We start from the raw sequence: 18,536 nt of genomic DNA, 5'->3' as shown, positions 1-18,536 counted from the left end.
GTTTTCACTGAATTAGGCATTCAATAAAGCAATAATGAGATAATTAAGAATTTTGTATGGAAGATTGAATTCAATGGGGGCTTTAATGTAGAAAACTTTACTAATTATTTCACTAAGCATGTGTGCAAAATTGATATAAAACTGGTATACAAATCTTTTTATTTCTAGGAAAATCACTAGCCGTTTATAAGCCTCCCGGCCAAATAACAGCATGCGAAATACTTCCAAATGGTGCATTTGTTGTTTTAGCTTTGAAAAACCGAACTGACCTATTGACTTTGGCTTTAAAAAATTATGGAGAAGCTCCAGATGATAATTGTTATTTGTATGGCAATCAGGATAACCAAAACAAAACTTTTAATCTTGAATAATTAATAAATAAATAACTAATGAATAAATTAAACTAAATAATTAAAAGTGAATCTCTCAAATTTCAAATTGAATTAAGTGAATTTGAATTTAATTATGTATATATGTATGTGTCTTCATAGGTATTTATTTATTATAAAAAAAAACAACAAATTTTAAGAAAACTTTAGAACGCACTTAAGCTTGTACAAATTATTGATACACCTTTACAATAAGAACAACAAAAACCAAATAAAAAAAGAAACCAAACATCTGCATAATCACAATATTACATCAGCACGGGCGTTCTCTGCCAACTTTTTTATTGCCGCTCCCTTTATTTAAAGTTTTTGCTGTAAAAAGATTTGTTGCCAAATAAACGTCAGAATAAAATAAATTTTTCGGACGATTAAGAAAAAAATGATTCCTCCGAAACTTGTATACATTGAAAAATTTCTGATGAATAGGGGCAATATAGAGGGGCAATTCGAATTCAGTACCAGGTCTTGTTATCCCAACAGCTGATTGCTTCTTCTTGATTATTTTCCATATAACGCCTTGTACTCCAATATATATACATATTAGTTAACCGAAATCAATGAACATTTTCTTCGGACTTCACTTCTGCACGTGAAATTTTGTTGAGTTCGCTTTGCCTACAAGGTGAGATTCGCCATTGGTAGTTCCACTTCTTCTTCTTGGCCGCCAACGCCCCCGTTTAACATACACACATACACTTTTTTTGACATTCCCTTTTGAAACAACACTTCCATATCCGTAATAAGTAAACGTCCCCACATTCCTTCGTGAATCGTGAACGTGTGAGGTTGGAATGGTTGGAAAGTGACACATTTTTTTGAAATATATATTACCGATTAAAAAAACAATGTTATTGTGGACTTTGTGCCTGGCGTGGTGCCAATAAAAAAAACAGAAAATTAACCTTTTTATGAGAAATAACGAAGTTTGAGTGTGTTGAACGGAGCTACTGTGCATAACGAAACTTTTGTGTATAACGGGAGGAGCATTGAGATTTAAGAACTGGCGTGGTGCTAATTAAAAGCCATACTGTTTTTTGGTTATATACATAACCTTATATAACGGAATAGTGAAAAAACGTGGCGACAAGCTACATATTGATACAACACATAATTAGATACAAGAAAATTCTCGAAATGAGAAAACTGGCATGATGCCAATTTAATAACCAATATCATTTCATATATATTTTGATCTGGCATTATCGGTTTAGTCGAAGTCAATCAACCTCAACGTATGTTGAGTAAATCCCAAAAAAAAGTAAACGTCCCGAAACGATATTTTTGTTTGCAATTTTAGTGGGCTCGTTCTCATATTAACACGACGCAGAAAACATCTGAAATATGTATTCATTGTGTAAAGTATAGGGAAGACAGAGAAACGCTTTGAACGAGGCGATTTTTTTTTTGCCTATTTTTTGGCGTTTAACGAACTGTTCCGGGCAGATATTGAACCCAACACCGGTCTACGAACATAAACCTACTGTATCTGCCGGGAAAGATGTATTTTGGTCCTTCGTATTCGATTCAATCGTGTCTTCGAACTTGACTCCGGTAATAGTCTGGAACAGGGGTCGACTGCTAATACGCGCCTAAAAATGTCGGAAGAGATGTCAAATGACGCATTTTTACATCAACATTAATAATCCGAAGGCGGAAATAATAATTGTAACTCGTTCAAAAGATATTATCAAAAAGCGGAATGTGACCCCGGCTCCCTCCGAAACCGGGGGTGGGATCCATAGTATTTTTGTGCAGATCACCTTTCTGCGTTGACGGCCTTCGGACGCGCTTATTAAAACCTACCCTCTTAAATCCGCGCAAAATCCCTTTGTACATGAAATTGTTTTCAGTGCAGAACAACCAGATAAAAATTTCCAACTTCAACTGCAAATATCTTCGTACATAGCTACAATTTTTCTTTCCGCCCTTGGACTATTGTTGGAGTCAATACGCGTCTTTGACACCTCTCCCGATATATTTGACTCCACTGCGAACATATATTCATTATACCTAGCCAGAATTTTTTAAAATTTTGATCAAAAAATATTTAAATATACCCCAAGATGATTAAAAACGTTCAAATTTAAAAGCATTTTCTGTTCGAAAATAACTGTATCGTCGGGAGAAAAATGTATCTTAAATGTGATTATTCTTGGATAATCATTTATGATTCCTATTTCGAATCGCTTTTTATTCATATTTGGTATCATTGTAAAATTGAGCTTTAATTGTTTTAGAGTAATATTTGTATTATCTTATTATACGCATGTGGAAGTGAGCTATTTGAACCAAACAAACTTGACCGATATACATCTGCGACTACAACATCCAACATCAGCTATGATCGTCAATATCTTAAAATACGATACGGTACGGAATGGTGAAGCCGTATCCAGGTATGTCAAGATAGTTTCCCTTATCTGGGGTTCAAATAGCTCATAACCTTTGTATTGCCCAACTATTATGTATTTTCGGGGAAGCCGAAGGTGGAGAAATGGTTGGAGAAATCTTCGGTCACGAGCAGCATTTACATTATTTCTTGTCTTGAAGAATATGTATAATTGTATAAATAATAAACATTTTATATATTTTTTCTGAGCTTCATGATTGAAAAAATATGTGTATGTGAAAAAAATAAGATTTTCATTGAAAAGTAAAATTTTAACAAGTACTAGCAGAACCGGCAGACGTTGTTCTGCCCTAGATTTGGTCTATCTGCATACATTTTAATAAGCTTTTTCCGTCTAACTCTGGCCTCCCCCTCTATACTTTTTCCTAATCCTTTTATTTATTCCTCCCTCCGTCTTTTTCACTTCATCTATCTCCATCTTCGTCTCATTCTATCTCTTTCTCAGTCTCCTTCTCTCCTTTCTCTTCTCTCAAGTTCTTCTTATTCTTCTTCATCCCTTATTTCCAGTCCCAGAGGGTGGTATGTATTTTGTTCCAATCCCCTTCCGAGTCTCAGTCCCAATCCCACTCCGAGTCTCAGTCCCAGTCCTAGTCCTAATCCCAGTCACAGTCCGTCTCTGGTCTACTTCCCGAAAAAAACAATCGTAAATACTAATATAGGCAAATTTATATACCAAACTAAACATTTCATGGCAATCTTTCTATCCGTTCTCGAGTTATGGAGTGACAATCAAAATGTACACTTCTTTTTATTTTTTTTTTTTTTCAAATTTTGAATTTTTTCTAAAAAAAAATCATAACTCAAGAATGGCTAAACCGATTTTGGATTTCAAGATCAACTAACCATCATCTCTCCTTCCTGTATCTTTCCTAAAAATTTCATGGCAATCTTTCTATCCGTTCTCGAGTTATGGAGTGACAATCAAAATGTACACTTCTTTTTATATATATAGATAGGGGAAGCAAATTATGCATTGTGTAGTAAACACTACAGGCATAGGTATATGTGCGAAAAACAATAGTTAGTATACATTTGTTAGGACCTCTATTCTATAAAAATTATGCTATATTTTAATTAAGACAAAATGCTACTAATTTACAAAACTCAACTAAATCGCATTACGAATATTATATTTTAGAATAAACCGGTTTTTGGTTCACTTCCCAGAAGAAAAATTATTGTTTAGAATAGGTCGGTCCCGGGTCCAGTTCCCGGAAGAAAAATTATTGTTATTTTAATCCTGGCATAACGCTACTTACATATCAAATTTCAAGCAAATCGAGCCATATATACGATAGTTTAGAATAAATCGGTCCCTGATCCACTTCCCGGAAGAAAAATTATCAGACATTTTATTCTACATATAACGCTACCTACATACCAATTTTCAGGCAAATCGAGCCATATATACGATAATTTAGAAGAAATCGGCCCCTGGTCCACTTCCCGGAAGAAAAATTATCCGACATTTTATTCTATATATAACGCTACCCACATACCAAATTTCAGGCAAATCGAGCCATATATACGATAGTTTAGAATAAATCGGTCCCTGGTCCACTTCCCGGAAGAAAAATTATCCAACATTTTATTCTAGATATAACGCTACCTACATACCAAATTTCAGACAAATCGAGCCATATATACGATAGTTTGGAATAAATCGGTCCCTGGTCCACTTCCCGGAAAAAAAACTTCATAAACACTCTCCGGGTTCCTACTAAGTTATCCTAAAAACTTCATGGCAATCTTTCTATCCGTTCTCGAGTTATGGAGTGACAATCAAAATGTACACTTCTTTTTATATATATAGATATAATTCATTATTCAGTCAACACATATATTCATAAAAGTTTCAGAAAGCTGAATTAAAAATGATTCTAAAAATTTGATCATCTAAAGTAAACACATTTGATTCAAATATAATTCCAAAATGTGATTGAAAAACCATATTCCGTTTTTGATCATCAAAGGTAAGCATATTTGATTATTCCTTTTGTTGTTTTTTAAGAAATATAAACATTTAATCATCAAAGGACTTCAAAAATTATTCCAAAAAGTGATCAAAAAATGATTTTCAGTTTTTGATCATCAAAAGTATTCATATTTGATTATCTCTTTTGTTCAATTGTATGACAACTCATTATTTAGTCAGAAAGAGTAATCAAATTGTATTGATATGCAGGTAAATTCAAAATTAAAACATCTAAATGCTGAGTGGGTAGTTTTCTCCCACAGTATATGAACATAGGTAATTGGGAAAACGTGCAAAGTAAAGGTGGCTAAGCTAAAGGGAGATAATGAAAATATTCCGGTTTACTCATCAAGAAGATGAACGAAGTGACGAAGCAGTTTCTTAGTTCCTGACTGTGGCACTAATAAGTTGCAGGTATTGCTAAGGGCAGATTTCTATCAAAACTTGGGGATCTGCAGAAAAGAAGCTGCTTTACGCCATACTCGAATGCTGTGAGACGAACCATATAACCGCTGCCACTCGTCGATTTCTTTCAGGTACTGGTTTCATCTATCACGATTCAGAGCAGCTCACGTGCGATGGGCAAGAGTGTAATAACCAGGTACACTCATCGTTTATATAGCACCCAACGCAAAAAATTGCCAGCGAGGAGACAAGGCAACCCCGAGCTTATTACTCACAACACCGTGCAATATAGTTTGAACACCAACGCCGTCAAGCAATAGAACTGCACCTTAGAATGCAAGATTCTACGCAAGAACTAACACTGCAAAAACCCACACTACTTCGAAGCTATCACATTAAGAGGTGACACTAGTTGCCAATATGTTCTCACACAGTGCATCAACTTACACTTTTGACATTCTGATGACCTACTAATATGAAATAGAACTTTAGAATGCATTCTTAGCCGTCCCAGTATCGTTGTTCATCTGCTAAACACCAGCTTGGAGGTAGTCATAAAGCCTGATAAGTTAGACTGTCGGCTTGCATAACTGGCTCTATTTTTAATCTCAAGACTATCTTCAGTTGAAAATTATGAATGTATACATACCCTGCATCATTTATTTCACTAGGGGCCTGCAAATTTCATCAAGATATTAGTTTGGAACGACTCTAGGTAAAACATAGGAGAATCTCTTTAAAAACTTTTCTCCCTAGAGTGCATTCGCACCCGCACTTCTGTGATGATCAATCTGTTAATAAGCAGACACGACACCACCATCCTACCCCAGCGGGTTAGGGGGTTAGAATAAACCCGCGGTAGGTATGCCGGTCGTAAGAGGCGACTAAAATACCAGATTCAAGGGGTTGTGTAGCGCAACCTTTTCAGGTTGCCAGCGCTATATATAGTTTCTCCAAACCCAATAGCCAACCTTACCTTCGAGCGACGAATCCCGTTTCACTAACAGACGAGGCTCTGGCGACCCCAAGCTCCTCATGGAACTTAAGGGCGGGGAGGGAGGGATGGCCTGAAGGGTTGGCCATATAAATCGTTCCCGAGATGGTCGGGCTAGCACCTTAATGGAGCTGTGTTACCGGATCTGTATCCGGAAAAGGACCATCACATCGATAACACTCCGCAAAGCCTTCTGGGAGTTAGCTTATCGCTACAACAATAACAACAACACCACCATCCTTTCAATTATAATGTGAAACCAACTTCTCAAAAAACCATGTCTCTTTGAGAGGTTGTTGTAAGAGGGTGGCGATGACAATTTGTGAGTGATCGCACCTATTGCATGGTGTGAAGCACTGCTACAAGAAGAAGGAGATTATCTTATGCCGACGACTCCACAACAGTGTTGCCAGGTTAGCCTTTTCGAGACTAGATTTAGCCTTTTTTTTTGCCTTTAGCTTCGAAATTTTGGGTTTAGCTTCGTGACTTTTTTCTAGCCTTTTTTACTCCGAATGTGTTTTTAATAATTTCTAAAATAAAGTAATTTCAATAGTTCCTGTGAACACCTAATACCTAATAATATAAGTTCCCTACAAGGGTTTAATTCTTTTTCTGCTGAAAATTCGTTGAAAGTTTCAAAGCCTGATGTATTTTTTTACTTTGAAAAAGAGAAATACAGTTATTCTTCAAGTCATTAATAGAGCTGCAGTGGCGAAAACTTATAATTATACAATGGAAAAATGTACACTCCACCATGAAATTTTGGTCGGAAGTCCGGGAACATAAAAATGCATTAAACGAACCTCCTTTTTTAGAACTTGCCGGGTTCATATTTAGTTTTTTAGTATTACCACTCAGTAACGCGGAGGTTGAAAGCATTTTTAGTGGCATGAAAATTCTGGAAACTAAATTAAGGAACAAACTAAAAATTAAAATGCTTAATCCGCTGCTTAATATTAGATGCTCGTTAAAACGCTTATCTAAATGTTGTAATGATTTTGAAATTACCGATGATCTCATATCTATGGTAAATAGCCAAACTTTATACCCAGACTTAAGCTCTTCTGATTCTTCAGACGGGGAATATTTTATATAAATAATTAGTTTGTAATATTTTTTTTTTATGTATATACACACATGAAATCATTTAAAGTAATTCCATGTGCTAGTCAAGGAAAATGTGCCTGATATGTTTTGAAACAAGAAGTTATGTTTATAAGTTTTTATTTACAAATGTGTAAACTAAAATATAAAAAAAAATTTAATGAATTAGCCAAACAAATTTCTGGCCTTTTTTAGCTTCTTTTTTTCTAAATTTAGCCTTTTCTAACCTTTTTTTTTTTTTGCCAATCTAGCTTCTTTTTTTTCATCACCTGGCAACACTGCTCCACAATAACGGTAACAGTAGTGGCCCCTCAATACACGAACTTGAACTCAAAGTAAATATTTATCTCAGCAGTCATTCTGTTTTTTTCACATCGCGTAATCTGACATTGTCACCAACCAAGTGCACGCATATCAAGTGCTACGCGTCGTCAGTTGAGTCGTGTTACTTACAAAGCACACATAAAAGACTGCATGCCTGCCAGAACATTGGATTCAGAACTGTCACATAATGTTTCATTTTAGCCTCCGGTCACCACCTTCATAAAAAGGCAAAAATGCTGAATACAAAGAAGTAGAACGAAATGCCGAACATAAAGTTTATGCTGATTTGTGACATCTCAGCAAACAACCGGTTGATTTAGCCCCGCCTCCCAGGGGAAGATGACATCTAAACAAGCACTAACATGAGATCCGTCACTTAAAAACTCAGCTGTGTTATCTAGAAAATCAACACCTATTCGGTCGAGGATATTGATCGCATCAACATCCTCCAACGGGAGTCCGAGGAAACTTGCAGTTTCAACAGTGGTACATACATTAGGTATTTCAGAGATGATTCTGGGCTAGTAAGAGTTTTACCTATTACAGTATCCAGAACGAAGTTGAGCTAAAATGACACGTCTCTGGGGAGGTTGCTTTCCTCAACTGCGAGTTTAGGGCGTTTGTCTTTAATACGTCTGAATTCTTAAGTGCCGGATTTCTTCACAATGCTTACGAAGATTACTTCCTGAGTTCCCGGGAGGCAGGGCCTCTTCAATCTGATGTCGGTTGGGATGCCCATTTAATTGATGTATTAGCAGTCGAGCCCTATTGTAAATTATTACTTTCTACTATTGTTAATTGTTATTTTCTTTTCAATTGCTACGTTGAACTAACGCTTCTAATAACAACATTCCTATTATTCAACGCTGTTGAAACTGGAAGTTTCCTTGGATTCTCGCTAGAGGACTTTCCTAACAATTTGTGAGTGATCGTGCCTTTTGAAGCACTGTTACTACGATACGGATCGTGTAGCCGGAGTTGAATCGACCGAGAATTGTTTTTGTAGGTAGAATACTGCTAAAGGGCATTAACTTGATGAAGTGCTATTTCTTTGCTTATTAAGTTTAAAAGAAAACATTAATCTTTCGCTACCGGGCTATTGATACAGGTTAGCGCCTTTGCACACATCTCTCAACATTTTTGAATATGTTTTCGCAGTCAAGTGCCAAATATTTTTTTTATACCCAGCGAGTTCTTATACACAAGGGTACTATAACTTTAGACAGATATATCGAAATTATCAGAATTGAAAAAGATTTTGATTAAGCCATACACGCCCGTACGTCCGTTAACTCGATACCTTGCGAAAAAAATTGGTATACTGGCTTATCTGGACCAAGAATAGATTGGTATTGAAAATGGGCGAAATCAAACGACAACTATGCCCACATTTTCGACACCCGAAATTGTGACAATTCATTACCAAAAACCAATAAATTGATGAAACTTTATGACTATAAAGAAGAAGTTAGAAGTCTTTAAGCCGCAAATTAAAAGTGGACCAAACCCACTTTTTTGTAAAGATTGAGGCTTATGTAGACAAAGTACTATCTCCGTTTTTCGAAGCTAGCCTCAAAAAAATAGATATCGGCTTTCGAAGTTCGAAATTCTACATTTTGAAATTTTATTTTTTTTTTTTACCGCGTTCAGCAAATTAAAAAAGTAAAAATGTGGTCGTTGTCCGCCTTTTTCTTTTATTTGAATGGCTGAATTCTTTTTTTGAAAAATTACACTACGAGCAATTCCAATGCAGACATGAAAGTAGTAGCTACTATCATGGGACTATCTGACTTTTCACCTCGTATAACAGCTGTTATACTAAATTTCTCAAAAAAAGACTTCAACCCTTCAAATAAGGGAAAAGAGCGGATCACGACCACATTTTTACTTTTTTGATTTGCTGAACGCGTTAACAAAAAAAATAAAATAAAATTTCGAAATGTAGAATTTCGAACTTCGAAAGCCGATATCTATTTTTTGGAGGCTAACTTCGAAAAACGGAGATATTACTTTTTAAGCTTAAGCCTCAATCTCCTCAAAACAGTTGGTTTAGTCCAATACCCAGAAAAAATTGATTTTGTCGCATAGTGTTATTAAGCAAGTCGCCAGCTTCACTGGCCTGGGCGTTACGATGGTCTAAGCTTAGACAGGAATTCCTCGACGCTCAAGGTCATTATCCATGGGTACCCACGGTTTCTTCGAAGCTGTCACTGCACTCAATTGTGAATTTTTAGTCGCTGTGCTAAAATAACAGGCACCCTAATACATATACATGTACCAAGTCCAGAGACAATTTCTTTTGCCAAGTCCACTTTGAACACCGCTGAATCACAAATCACACATCTAAGATTGCGCATTGCGCATGTAAACAAAAGATCAGCTGTTTTTTATGGGCAATTTTTACGCCATTTTCCTTTAGCTGTTGTTTTTTCTCTCTTTCTTTCATTCGCTCAAGCAATCAAGTGTGACGTAGATGCGCAGAACGAAGCAATTTTGAACTCGTGCATGCGCAATCTTCTGTGTGTTGTTTTTTTTGTTGTAGCGATAAGGTTGCTCTCCGAAGGCTTTGGGGAGTGTGATCGATGTGATGGTCCTTCGCTGAAAACAGATCTGGTACGCTCCGATACCGCGGGTATATTCTGACCCGCTAACCCGTTGGGGGAATCTTCTGTGTGTGATTTGTGCCGCTGAATATATTTTCACAGCACTGCCGCCCAAATTGTGAACAAAATGTGAACTTCTAATGCTGTTAAAAATGTTAATATACATAAATTTAAAATACATTTACAAACTGCTTAGTAAAAATAAAAACTTATTTATATTGAATATTTACGTTTCCCTTTAATATTATTCGATGTTATTTAATTTCTACGTACAAATATGCTAATTGGGTTTTGACACGACACAAGAAATCGTTGGATCATGTGGTCCACTGGAGTACTTACCATTATACTCCACTGTAATGCAGCAATGGACCAACTCATTGCAGTCTTTCAGTGAGTTTTACAGCTCCGGCTCACGCTCAATTCTCACGGGAATGCTCTGGATCATTGAGAGACTTGAGAAGCAGATGTCGTTGGTTCAATTTTGTTACGGTCTGCTGCTACGGTCTACGGCTACGACCCACTTGGGAGCGTGTTCACGGGAACACACCTAGCGATGTGGAAAGGGTTGCGATGAAAAATATCGAAAAAGAAGGGAACAGACAGACCGGCGATCACTAGAGGACGGAAAAAAAGAAAAAAAAAGGAAAAAAAAACCACCACGAGTTTCCGAGGAAGAAAAAACTTCCCTTTCCTTTTTACTGGCGGTCTGAAGCGGTAGAGCACACAACCCTCGTGACCAAAAAGTGGTCAAGTGAAAAATTACAGGATACTTAAGTGCATCCACATATAGTTGGTGGAACTGACGAGCGCGTTCTCAAATACAGATAGTTCACCATCAAAATTTGGGCGGTTTATAGCAATCGTAAAACACTCCTCTACATATGTTCATCGTATTTTCGGAATTCCTCAAAGCCGTGCTTATATACATAGCCAAATTTTGAAAGGCTAAGGAGCTACATACGGGAAGTTTACATTTTAACGTTTTAACCCGAAAATTGTCTCCGAAATGAGTGAATTCAATTAAAAACGAAGTAAGCTAGCCGGTGGCCACGTTGAAACCGTTTTAACCTACTCTCAGGACGTGCTAAATTCCCGAACATCGTGAATACTAATAAATAGTAATTGGAAGGCATCGGCGTTGCCTTCTCCGCGTATGCGAGGAGCGCGGGAATGTTGGAATATTCCCAACGATTGCCACGTAATATACACGGTTCCTCAACTTAGCAATAGTGGTGTTGGCTTAGCGGTGTCATTTCCATCCACACCAACTGCAATAGCACCAACCATATCCAGTGACCCCGGCACCGTCATATGCCAAGACGCCAGACGTACCACTCCTAGAGTGACATATCAACAAACACAGCGCCATTCACCACAGCAACATATTAATGATACACAACAATTGCAACAATTACAATTGCAACAACAAACGCAAAACCATCATCTAAACGAGCTGAGCAAATATTGGGTGGTGTCCAATGGTCAAGCATTGCCCTATAACATTCTACCTAATGGCACGATAATCACACCTCATCAACGCCAGCCAGCAACATCTGAGCAACATACGCACACTCAGCAGCAGCAGGTTCAGCAGCAGCAACAGCAACAACAACAGTACCAACACCAACTACAACAACAACGTTTGAAACTGGGTGAGTCCGTTCCAACTCGGTGAAATTGTATTATGTATCTATGTGAAGTGATAAAATTCGTCACTTACAGATTATCGTTTCAAATTTGTGTAATTCATTCCAAGCACGCTTAATGAACCTAAAGACCCCTTTCTGTAACTCGATTCGAACGTACGGTATATGCATTCGGACACTTTGGTGCTCTTAACTCTGTTGACCCGTCGGATAAGTGCAATGTAAAACCCGTTCTGCAATCTTGCGAATAAGAACCATTGTTCTGTAAAGCTTGTGAAAGGTCAATATAGTCAAGAAATAGAAAACCAAAATTATGAAAGTGTGAGTTCTGCAGATAATTTTATTCCAGTCGAGTTACAGAATAGTGTCACTAGTATATATATATAATACCTTACATATTTGAATGTGTCACTCGGAACCATAAATTTTTTTTTATACTTACCTGCGAAAGCCATGTAAATGGGTAATGCATTACACATTAGCGACATAGGCCTTTCTGCGAGAGTTATAACCTAGATGCAACAGGGGTTGGGGAGCGATGTCCTTTTGAACCCGGAACAATAAACTCGTTTCAGACGTTTTTTTTTTTTTTTGTATTTTCAAATAACGTCGCGAATGAACCCTTGCACAAAAAAAAAAAGGAAGAAGAGGAAGAATTCCCCAAATTAAATGAAATACATAAAAATGAATTTAATGTAATTGCACTAGTAATTAAAAAAAACCAAAAGATATTTAGTACATTCAAAATATTTTCTACACTATATACGAAACCACTAGGCTGTAAGACATATAAGGAGTTGAATCCGAATAATTGTATGCGATGTAAATGTAATTCGGAATAAACGTAAACTCTAGCATCACATGTGAAACTTAGAAATTCTCGATAGAATCCTAAAAATTTAATGCATAAGTTATTAATTAGTATGAACTGTCAATAAATCTAAATTGTAAATGGGAATGCTGAGGTCTCCTTTCTTTTAGAGGGCACCTAAGGTATACAGGTAAGGGGCCACCGAAAGATTAGGTGCGTCGGTGGCCATGGTTATTTGAGGGTGGGATAAAGCACCGGGCGTCGCAACACCACCCGCGGCGCCCCCTATGTATATTCGGCCCTTTTCTTTTTTATTTTTAATTTTTTTCAGCTTTTTTTGTTATTGTTTGGTTTTTCAGCGGTTTTTTTTTGAATTTGATTTTCAGCGTTAGTAACCGGCCATGTCCGGTTCGGTAGTATTTTTTTGCGTCAGTTTTTTTGTTTGAATTTGAATTTAAATTTTTGGAATGTTAACGGTCTGTCCGTGACATCCGGTTCAGCCGGATGTTGTTTTATTTTGTATTGATAAGCGTTTTGAGTCGGTCTCTGCGCTTCTGCCAGGTTTTTGAATTTGACAGCTGCTCGTTTTGATAGGCATGATAGGAACATTTTTCTGCTTATGGCGCAGGAACAGTAAGGTTGGCAAGGACCCGCCCCAGCCGACAATGACTAGCCACTGTGCACCAACACATCATGCCGACCGCCTTCCTTACTGCTCCCTTGTAAATGCGTACCATAACAGATGGCGCCCAACGTGGCGCCTGAAGCGCTGACCGCGGGGGTCAGTCGGGTCAACCTGTGAGGTTGACCATCCCACCAGTCCGAGTGAGCAGCCACAGAGCTGCCACCTACGTTGCGGTGGGATGGTTAGACGGATCAGGTTGTCCGGGCTGGTCATCGGGGGCAGTAGCGGAAGGAGCCACGGACTGAACGTCTTGTCCTCCGGACTTTTGTATTTCACCCAGTGAGGTAGTGCTAAACGCACTTGATTTTTTTTGTAAGTGGGTTTTTGTGTTTCCGGAATGTTGTCCGCAGTCGGCTATGGAAAATTATATGTCCGCTAATTGGGTTTTTTTTTGTAATGTAAAAATTTTTTTTTCTCTTTTCCTTGCCGAATTTTGTATCGTTTTGGTATGAGTGTGTGAGTGTATGTGTTGTAGGACCCCAGCTCATCCCACGTCTCAGGTGGCAACACATAGTGCCACCTGGATTGTGACGGGTTGAGCTGGGATTCAGAGTGGCACTCCTTCCTGTCCCACCAGACTGGGGGAGCGGTTCCGAAACCGCTCCACCCATTGCGGCGGAGGCAGGAGGGGTGTCCAGTAAAAATGAACGGGAGGCCTCAACACCCCCAACCAGTCCCAGGGGCAAGCCCCTGGAGACTGCCCCTGCGTTGCGGCTGGGCGTGTTGAGACCAACCCGTGTGTGCCTGGAGTGACCCTAGTGGCCTCAAACCAGTCTCGGAGGGGGGCCTTAAGACCCCCTCGCACTGCGGTTGGGAGCACTAGGGCCAAGTATGAATGTGTTTGTAGTAAATTTTTTTTTTTTCTCGACCTGTAGCCCAGGTGCCTTCTGGGAATGGGATGTCAGCGTTCCCATTACAATTGCTACCAAGTTTTCTCAACTCCTCGCGTAATTTTTATATGCACATTTTTCTTTCAAGGCATCGCCTAAAATATAAGGTAAAAGGGGGAATTCTGATTTTTTTTTTGTTGACCCCTAACTGCGCTACGCGGCAAAAGTTTTTTTAACTACTACGTAACGAGCTACATTTTTTTTAATATAATTATTTTTGATTATGTCACGCGAGCAATCGTTCGGCCAACCGGGGCGCAATACTCCGTTCGGGAGTGCGGGAGGGTTCCGGGGAAACCAAAACCGGGGCGGTGCTAATAGGGGGGCTTTTTCGAAAGCAAGGCGTCCTTTGGTGGTGCATACCCCAGTAGGAGGATCCTACGGAAATCCCGCGGGGACTCATATAGGCTCGGGCCCGAACGACGACCGCGACAAACTGGACATACCTGTAAGCACCAGCAATTTAAATGCATCGCTGCTAAACACACACAACATCTCGGGGATAATGACCAATGTGTCGAACTATGCACCAGATGGAGCGGGTGCCTTACCACCAAATCAAGAGGTTGGGAATTTTGGGGACGCTACCAGCGATCAGGCGAACCTCCTAGGAATGCAGGACGAAGCCACTCGTGGAGGCTCGTGGGTGGACGTGCTACACCAACTGTTCCAGGCTTCGCAGGAGGAAATGCGGAGAGAGATGGGCTCAATTAGAGCCAACATGGCCCAGCTCAACGCCGCTCTCGAATCCACGCAGCAAGCACACCAGCAACACAGGAACGCAAGCAGGATGGACCGTAACCCCTTGCCATCGGTAGTACCGCCAATGTACCCGACTCCAAGCAGCATAACAGTAAAACCGCAGGAGTGGAAAATCGCATTCGACGGCACTGGGAGTGTAAGCGATTTCCTCTTCAAATTAAACACCTTGTGTGAGCGCACACAATGCCCTGACGAACAAATAATGGCCAGTTTCCACTTATTCCTTTCGGGACGAGCCGAAGAATGGTACTGGCTGTTCACAAAACAAAACCCAAATGCGACATATGCCTTTTTGTGCTACTCCTTAAAAAGAGAGTTTGGCACCTTGAAAACGGACCACGAGATCATGATGGAGATCTCCATGCGCAAGCAAAAGGCAAGTGAGTGTTATGACGTGTTTCACGCGGACATAATCTCCTTGAACGCGCGCTTAAGGGAGCCGATGTCAGAGCTTCTACTGATTGACATAATAAAAAGGAGCGTCAACAGTAGCCTTAAGCTAATGCTTTTTAATGCGGACGTAAGGAACCTCCATGATCTGCGCGATGTAGCACGCCGAGGTGAACAAGTGCTGAAAGAGAGCAAGCTGCTGGGAGCCAATTACCCAGGACGGCATGTAAGCGAGGCACGCGTGACAACCCCGGACATGACGATGGAAGGCGAGAACGGCGAGATAGATCCGCAGATAGAGGCGCTGGAATATAGACGCAGCAGAAGACCGGACTACTCGGGAATCCAGTGCTGGAATTGCCAGGGAATGGGGCACTCCTATATATATTGCGAGGAACCCATAAAAAGTCCTTTTTGTTTTAAATGTGGGTATAAGGGTGTATTCACTCCTAAATGCCCTAGGGACCATCGCAGGCAGGGAAACCAGTACCCGAGCGAGAAGATGGGGGAACCTCGTTCGGCTTCATAGCTCCCACATCAGCCAGTGCTCGAGGCGTCGTCCCGTGCGCTGAACCAGAGGGCGAATCTCTGCATGGAGGTGGTGAGCTTCCGAGGTGCAGTAGTACCCTGGCAGAAGAACCCTCGACTGTAATAATAACCTTCCCCGATAGTACTGACGATTCGAATAGTTCTGAATCCGAGAGTCGAACGTCCTCTTTCACGATGGGCGAGCAAATCAGAATTCTGCGACGCCAGCATAGGGATGTCGCTTGTCAGACGCAACTTTCACCAGACCTAGAAGAAAGGGAACATAGGTACGAACACATAAGACATACCATTTTTGAACACTACCCGGTATCGGAAAATATTTTGAAGTGTAGGAAGAGATACCACCGGAGAGTACAGGAGCGTAGACTGCTGCAAGCCACCACGTTAACGCTTACAGAGGACGAAAGGCCTCTAGTAAAGGCTAAAATTAAAAATAGTTTTCTTGTGGGGTTGTTGGATTCGGGAGCCAACGTCTCCATCTTAGGGAAAAATGGAGTACAATTCCTAAAGGATAACGGCTTCGAATATCAGCCCTTACATGCGTTTGTATATAACGCAGGCGGCAACAAGCAAAAAATTTTAGGCTCAGTATCTCTACCGGTCACTTTTAAAAATATCACAAAGATTATTCGTTTTTACCTTGTTCCCTCATTGCTCCAGGAAGCATACTTCGGGGTCGATTTTTGGAGAGCATTTGCGTTAGCTCCCGAAATATTCCCGAGCGTAGAGTGCTTAGAGACTAGGCTTGAAAAGGAAGAGGAACTTAACCTCCATGAATTGTCACCAGAACAGAAATCAGAATTGCGAAAAGTCATCGAGACGTTTCCTTCGTACGAGAAGTTAGGCCTAGGGCAAACTAAATTAGTGGAGCATCACATCGACACCGGTGATGCTGTGCCTATAAAAAGCAAGCATTTTCCCCTTTCGCCGCCGAGGCAAGCCGAAGCTTTCAGAGAACTAGACAGGTTACTACAGTTAGGAGTTATAGAAGAATCCAACTCCCCGTGGTGTAGTCCTGTAGTACTGGTCCGGAAACCAGGCAAAGTCAGGTTGTGTATAGATTCGAGAAAGGTCAACGCGGTGACTAAGAAGGATTCGTACCCCCTGCCTCATATCAACGGCTTATTGAGCAGACTGAAAGATACGCATTTTATTAGTGGCATTGATCTGAAAGACGCGTTCTTCCAGATCAAATTGACAGAGTCCTCGAAGGAAAAAACAGCATTCGCAGTTCCGGGGAGGCCTCTGTACCACTTCAAGGTGATGCCATTTGGTCTGTGCAATGGACCGCAGACTATGAGTAGGCTGATGGACAAGGCGATCCCTTCGCGTCTGCGAGAGAACGTCTTTGTCTACCTGGACGATCTGATGGTATGTAGCACTAATTTTGAGGATCATCTAAAATTGCTAGCGGAAGTGGCGAACTGTTTGAGAGATGCAGGTCTGACAATAAATGTGGAAAAAAGTAAATTTTGTCAGAAGGAAATACGCTACTTAGGGTATTTGATAGGCAGCGGGTGTCTGAAAGTGGATCCGGGAAAAGTAGAAGCAATACAAAACTTCCCGATCCCTAAATCCCCTCGGCAAGTGCGTAGGTTTGTGGGCATGGCGAATTGGTACCGAGCATTTATTACCAATTTTGCTGACTTGGCAGGTCCCTTGACCGACTGTCTCCGCAAGTCAGCAGGCCCGTTTAAACTCACTCCTGAAGCTATAGAGGCGTTCGAAAAACTAAAAGTAGCCTTGAGTTCCGCCCCTGTTTTGGCCCAACCAGACTTTTCAAGGGAATTCGTGATACAATGTGACGCATCCAAAATAGGTGTTGGCGGAGTATTGTTTCAGGTCGATGATGATGGCGCTGAGCATCCAATCGCATTCGTGTCGAAAGAGCTGAATAATGCTCAACGCAATTATACAGTAACCGAGCTGGAATGTCTTGCAGCCATAATTAGCGTGAAGCGTTTCCGACCCTATGTCGAAGGATTACCTTTTCGGATTATTACGGACCACTCCAGTCTCAAGTGGTTGATGACACAAAAGGACTTGAGCGGGAGGTTGGCGAGATGGTCACTCTTACTGCAAAGATACGATTTTAGAATGGAACATCGTAAGGGCACCCTGAATGTAGTACCAGACGCGCTGTCGCGTTTTGACGTTGACGAGTTAACTTTCACTACCACACCCGGAGAAATAGACTTAGTCTCTCCCGAATTTGCCAGCAAGGAGTATTTAGACTTAATTCGGACCGTCACCGAAAACGAGGAATCACTTCCGGATTTACGAGTGGTGGACGGTGTAATTTTCAAAAGAGTTAAGTTTCGTAAGGGGATGGAAGGGGAAGAAGACTCGCTGTGGCGTTTATGGTTGCCAAAAGGGTTGACTGAGGAAGCAGTGAGATTAGCACATGACGCTAACCGGAGTTACCATGGCGGATGGCTGAAAACCTTAGAACGTGTTAGGCAGAAGTACTTCTGGCCGCAGCAGGCTAAGGACGTCAGGGACTACGTCCAGCGTTGTGACACCTGCAAAACGGTAAAACCCACCAATCAGCAGTCGAGACCACCTATAGGGAGTGCCTTTGAATCCGAAAGGCCAT

General features: G+C 40.4%; 1 protein-coding gene across 9 annotated transcripts in view; it reads left to right on the top strand.

Moving 5' to 3' along the window:
• The window catches only part of LOC137239232 (uncharacterized), a 145,841-nt gene extending 145,096 nt beyond the window's left edge, over window positions 1-745 (top strand). For all 9 annotated transcript variants that reach the window (XM_067764277.1, XM_067764279.1, XM_067764278.1 and 6 more), the window contains one exon: window positions 169-745. In XM_067764277.1, the coding sequence (XP_067620378.1) occupies window positions 169-371 (203 nt within the window). In that variant the 3' untranslated portion in view covers window positions 372-745. The remainder of the gene's footprint in view (window positions 1-168) is intronic.
• The last annotated feature ends 17,791 nt before the right edge of the window (window positions 746-18,536 follow it).

The sequence above is a fragment of the Eurosta solidaginis genome, chromosome 2 (genome assembly GCF_040869045.1).
Source record: "Eurosta solidaginis isolate ZX-2024a chromosome 2, ASM4086904v1, whole genome shotgun sequence".
In the NCBI taxonomy this organism is placed as follows: domain Eukaryota; kingdom Metazoa; phylum Arthropoda; class Insecta; order Diptera; family Tephritidae; genus Eurosta; species Eurosta solidaginis.
This window is presented reverse-complemented; position numbering and strand designations above follow the sequence as displayed.